The 6,000-nt window shown below is 43.8% G+C and overlaps 1 protein-coding gene across 1 annotated transcript; it reads left to right on the forward strand.

Annotated features, from left to right (window-relative positions):
* The first annotated feature begins 299 nt into the window (after positions 1–299).
* Positions 300–5,333, forward strand: LOC149267586 (uncharacterized). The gene is made up of 4 exons (XM_089433575.1): positions 300–1,165; positions 1,268–2,351; positions 2,491–2,763; positions 2,902–5,333. Exons 1-4 carry the CDS (start codon positions 549–551, stop codon positions 5,272–5,274), a joined length of 4,347 nt encoding a protein of 1,448 aa, XP_089289701.1. The 5' UTR covers positions 300–548; the 3' UTR covers positions 5,275–5,333.
* Positions 5,334–6,000: the final 667 nt, after the last annotated feature.

A 6,000-nucleotide genomic window follows, 5' to 3' on the forward strand; every position in this document is an offset into this window, starting at 1 on the left:
GGGATCCACTAAACTAGTCGGTGCACTAAAGATAAACCCTGAGTGAAAATGTAGATTAAGAAAATAATTTCTCCAAAGAATCAAGTTTAGAATTTATCGAGAATAACGTTTCATGTGAAATTATGACACGCCATTATGTCGTACCATGCCAGTGGTTGTCAGGTTCGTGCAGACCAAACCATAGGTCATGTGCACTCAACGCGGAAATTGCTGGCACGCGTCGGCGTCACTTTCATCGCATCGTTTATATAAATTAAAAAAATTAAAGGAAAGAGGTCATAAATTTCATTGAAGGTAAAGGGTGGACTCCGTTTGCTGAGAAAACCTAGAAGCCTACCGGATTTCAGAGCGGTTTTGTTTTACCAAGTACTTTGAGAGACAGAGAGCGACCTAGGCCGAGTGAACTAGTGGTAACTTGGGGCCATCCGCTGGGAGACAGAGCACAAGAAAGGCTAAGTGAAGTAGTGGTAACCTGGGTCATCTTCTGGTAGCCATTTTGCTCCTCAGAACAACCAGACGATCTTGTAATTTCAATCTGTGAATATAGTATGGCATCCTCATCCACCTCTTATGCCAACAAAAACTACAATGTTTTTGATATTTTTATTAATCATCGCGGTCCAGATTGCAAGAAACCCTTTGCCACCGATCTCTACAATCGCCTTTGCAAACACGGTCTCAGACCATTTTTGGACATCGAAGAATTGCGAGAGGGAGATGGCCTAACTTGTCAAATCGAAGGCGCTATTCGAACAGCCTCCGTTCACATTGCTATTTTCTCTCCCCGATATGCAGAATCGGTGTGGTGTTTGAAAGAACTCGTATTGATGTTGAAGTCGAAGGCACCTATCATTCCTGTTTTCTACCATGTGCACCCATCAGAACTTCGTTGGACGCAGCGCGAAACTGGACTGTATGCTAGAGTCTTGCGCATGCTCCCGTGGGTTTTTCGCATGCTCCCGTGTTGTCTTCGCATGCTCTGCTCTACGAGGGGCGAAAATGGTGTGTATGCTCGATCCCTGCGCGAGCTTGGAGAAAAGAAAACAATCCACTGTCAAACTGGTAAAAAAGAGCCGCGATATGACCCCAGTATTATTAAAGAGTGGAGGGACGCTCTTTTTAATGTTGCAGACATAAGCGGTTTTGACCTGGAATCTTATAATGGGTGAGAACTCCGTTCGATTCTCTCTGTTAGTCTTAACTTTAATTTGCTAGTATTAGATTTGTTGCATTTCTGAATCGCAATTGTATTCTGGATATTGTTTAGTGACGAGCAGCAGCTCCTGGAAAAGATCGTGGAAGAAGTCTTAAAAAGAGTTCCAAGAAAGCTCCACGTTTCCAAATATCCAATCGCTTTGGAACAGAAAATTGAAGATTTTGAAAGGGAAATGTGTTTGCAGCAGCAAAGCGAGCAGACCAGAGTTATAGGAATTGCAGGACTTGGAGGGGTTGGTAAAACAACCCTCGCAAAAGAAATATTTAACCGTCGGGGATCACATTTCAATAGATCTTGTTTTTTATTTGATGTTAGAGACAAACCTTTAATTTCTCTGCAGAGTCAGCTTCTTAAGGACTTGGCTGAATGGGATAGGCAGATAAACAGCATCGATGAAGGTATAAAGATGCTGAGTAGGTATCTCGCAGCTTCTAAAGCTATCATCATTTTAGATGATGTAGATGATATTAAGCAAATGGATGCATTACTTTCACCAGCTAAGGATGTCCTGCCATCCGGTAGCTTGATTTTAGTTACCTCTCGTAATATGGATGTTCTTATAAGAGGGGGAATTGTAGAGTCGTGCATATACAAGCTCACAGGACTGGATCCGCAACAGTCGAAAGAGCTCTTCTGTTCTCACGCCTTTGACAAATCTTATCCAGATGTGGATTTTGAAGAAGTAGTTAATCTGTTTTTGGAAGCCTGTAATGGATTGCCGCTATCTCTCACAGTGCTTGGGGCGCATCTGCATGGTGAAAAACATTTGAAGTATTGGCATGCCCAATACCGCAAAATCTCCAAAGCACTTCCCACGGATATCCAAAGCAGACTCAGAATTAGCTATGACGGTCTGGAGAAAGAGGAGAAGCACATATTCTTAGACATTGCTTGTTTCTTTCTACACAAAGACAGAAACACAGCGATAAGAATATGGGACGGATCTGGCTGGGAAGGAGAGCTGGGTTTTCGGAATCTACAAAACAGGTGTCTTGTGGAAGTAGACAAAGAAAATCGAATAAGAATGCACGACCACCTTAGGGATATGGGGAGAGACCTGGCGGAGAAAGAGCCTCCAGACTCTTGGCGTCGTTTTTGGCGTCCAACTGACAACCTTCTTTATCAGCACTCTCTTGTACGTATTTTGAAGCTTCAGAGTGACACTGAAAATAATGTTCTGATATCAAATTTTGAAATGCCGTTATGGTGTGAATTGTCTGTAAATTGTGAGTTTTTCATCTAATTTGCATAAATATCGATCAATCGTGTTTTAGGTGCGTGGAGTTACCGTTGTTCCGAGTAATGGCCCGGAATGGTCTCCACAACATTTCAAAAGCCTTGTGGAACTCACAGGCAGGTTGCAGCTTCTTGCGGCAGAAGGTGATTGTGTGGAAAGCATATTGAATGTTGCTCAGCCACCAGAACTAATATGGCTCCGCTGGATTAACTGTCCGTACTCCTCCCTGCCTTCATGGATTTTAATGAAAAATTTAAGAGTTTTACAAATAAAGGGGGAGTTTGAAACAATCTGGGCAGACGAATGCCAGGTAATTATGTGATTTTGTTTTCGTCTAAAGTTTTGCATTTTTCAATTGACCTTTATTATAAAAATTTACTTGTTCTAGCACAATTTACAGAAATTGTGCCATCCAGTGTCAAGCCCAATTTAAAATATGAAATTGCAGGCACCTGTGCAGATTAGGGAGTTGGAAATTGATGGTCGCGTTCTCAATATTCCAGAGTCCATTGGGAGGTTAAATTATCTGGAAAAATTTATCTTGCACAACAACAACAATGAACCGGTTGGTCTGAATATCGTGCCAGATGAATTGTGTCGTCTGCAGTCCTTGAATTACTTGAAGTTAGTGGGTTGTTCAGAGATTAAGTCGCTGCCAGCTTCCTTTGGCAATTTAAAGAACCTCCAGACTCTCGTCTTGTCCTTAAGCTCCCAGCTGCAGAGGCTCCCAGATTCCCTTGGCGGGTTGACGAGCCTCCAGACTCTCGGGTTGTCCTCCTGCTCCCAACTGCAGAGCCTACCAGAATCACTTGGCGGGTTGACGAGCCTCCAGACTCTCAGGTTGTCCTCCTGCTCCCAGCTGCAGAGCCTACCAGAATCACTTGGCGGGTTGACGAGCCTCCAGACTCTCGACTTGTCCTCCTGCTCCCAGCTGCAGAGCCTACCAGAATCACTTGGCGGGTTGACGAGCCTCCAGACTCTCGGGTTGTCCTCCTGCTCCCAGCTGCAGAGCCTACCAGAATCACTTGGCGGGTTGACGAGCCTCCAGACTCTCGGGTTGTCCTGCTCCCAGCTGCAGAGCCTACCAGAATCACTTGGCGGGTTGACGAGCCTCCAGACTCTCGGGTTGTCCTCCTGCTCCCAGCTGCAGAGGCTCCCAGATTCCCTTGGCGGGTTGACGAGCCTCCAGACTCTCAGGTTGTCCTCCTGCTCCCAACTGCAGAGCCTACCAGAATCACTTGGAGGGTTGACGAGCCTCCAGACTCTCGGGTTGTCCTCCTGCTCCCAGCTGCAGAGCCTACCAGAATCACTCGGCGGGTTGACGAGCCTCCAGACTCTCTGGTTGTCCTCCTGCTCCCAGCTGCAGAGCCTACCAGAATCACTCGGCGGGTTGACGAGCCTCCAGACTCTCGACTTGTCCTCCTGCTCCCCGCTGCAGAGCCTACCAGAATCACTCGGCGGGTTGACGAGCCTCCAGACTCTCAGGTTGTCCTCCTGCTCCCCGCTGCAGAGCCTACCAGAATCACTTGGCGGGTTGACGAGCCTCCAGACTCTCGACTTGTCCTCCTGCTCCCAGCTGCAGAGCCTACCAGAATCACTTGGCGGGTTGACGAGCCTCCAGACTCTCGGGTTGTCCTCCTGCTCCCAGCTGCAGAGCCTACCAGAATCACTTGGCGGGTTGACGAGCCTCCAGACTCTCGGGTTGTCCTCCTGCTCCCAGCTGCAGAGCCTACCAGAATCACTTGGCGGGTTGACTAGCCTCGAAACTCTCAGGATGGACGGCTGCTCCAATTTGCAGATGCTCCTACACTCCTTTGGCATGTTAGCGAACCTTCAAGATGTCGAAATTAAGGATTGTAATGGCCTGGTGGAGGTTGGAGCATTTCCAGCAAGCCTGAGAACCCTAAAGTTGGAGGGTTGCGGCGCATTGAAGAAAATAGGAGGGTTTTCTGGTGTTTCAAAACTTCAAATGTTGAACACTAGCTGGTGCATGGAATTAGAGGAGCTGCCAAGTTTTGAAACCTTGGTATCTTTGGAGGACCTGTGTGCATTTAATTGTCTCAAGTTAAAGAGCTTACAGGGGTTAGAGCATTCGACAAAGCTTCGAAAGCTGAATATTAACTGGTGCATGGAATTGGAGGAGCTGCCAAGTCTTGAGACATTGGTATCTTTAGAGGAATTGTCTGCATTTAATTGTGTCAAGCTGAAGGGCATACATGGGTTGGAACGGCTAACAGAGCTTCAAAAACTGAACATCAGCGGGTGCATAAAACTGGAGGAGTTGCCAAGTATTGAGAGATTGGTATCTTTGAAAGAGTTGTGTGCATTTAATTGTGTCAAGCTGAAAAGAATACAGGGTTTGGAGCCGCTGTCAAATCTTCAAACGCTGAACATTAACGGGTGCATAGAATTGGAGGAGCTGCCAAATATTGAAACATTGGTATCTTTGCAGGAGCTGTGGGCATTTAATTGTGTCAAGCTTAAGAACATACAGGGGTTGGAGCATTTGACAAAGCTTCAAACGCTGAACATTGACGGGTGCATGGAATTGGAGGAGTTACCATGTATTGAAACACTGGTATCTCTGCAGCGGTTGGCTGCGCGTAAGTGTTGCAAACTGAAGAGTATACCGGGCTTGGCGCAGTTGACAAAGCTTCAATTACTAGATGTTAGGGAGTGCTCTGAGTTAGAACACCTGGCAGGTGTTGAACAGTTGGGGTCGTTGGACACACTTTATGCCTCTGGATGTCCAAAACTGCGGTGGTATTGGGGCGACGTGGAGGAATTGCAGCAAAGATTGAAGGAAGACTTCATCGTATGAAAATATTATTTATTCAATTGTTTTAAATCCCGTTTGAATCACAAAGAGTTTGTTTTTTAGCATCTTGCTTTACAGTCCCGGTGATTATTCATTTTATATGTGGGGATATTTTTTCTATAGATAAAGGTATGTCGGTTTAAGTGGTTTTCTTGTATGGTTGTGGATGACATGAACGGCGACCGGGTAGGATTGTAATTTTTGTGAATTTTATATACACGTCTAAAGTTCAAATTCAAAATAAAATTAAATAAATATTATTAAGAATTTAAATTATTAATTAAAAATATTTTAACGTAGAACGCAAATACACAAAAGAGTTAAAGCAAATACCGAAGCTTTAAAATGATATTTTAATTTCATTTTTTAACAAATTAATCCAATTACAAACACGAGAAAAATACCCAACAATCTGGTAGTCAAGATTTTAACGAGTGTATATGCTTTCAGCTAATTGTTCAATCTTTTAGGTTTCTTCACTAACTATATATTTAAATGGTTGTTGATATATATTTTATTTTAAAATAAATAAATAAATAAATTTAATTAATATTCATTTTAAAATTTTATATTTTTTAAATTTATTTTTAAATAATTATGATGATGATGATGATGTTTAACGTCCGCTGAGACCAAATAATGATCTATGGGACCTAAAAAGACAAATTATTTATTTTGATTTAAGATTTTATTCCTATGCTCAAAAAGCTTGGACAGAAGCCTCCCGAG

The sequence above is a fragment of the Pinus tabuliformis genome, chromosome 6 (genome assembly GCF_031772625.1).
Source record: "Pinus tabuliformis cultivar Carrire ecotype Pingquan chromosome 6, CPIR1, whole genome shotgun sequence".
In the NCBI taxonomy this organism is placed as follows: Eukaryota; Viridiplantae; Streptophyta; class Pinopsida; order Pinales; family Pinaceae; genus Pinus; species Pinus tabuliformis.

Coding starts and splice junctions, on each gene's coding strand:
- LOC149267586 (XM_089433575.1), top strand. CDS start 549: ATGGCATCCTCATCCACCTCTTATGCCAACAAAAACTACAATGTTTTT. Junction 1,166..1,267: donor GACCTGGAATCTTATAATGG/GTGAGAACTCCG, acceptor GATATTGTTTAG/TGACGAGCAGCAGCTCCTGG. Junction 2,764..2,901: donor TCTGGGCAGACGAATGCCAG/GTAATTATGTGA, acceptor ATGAAATTGCAG/GCACCTGTGCAGATTAGGGA.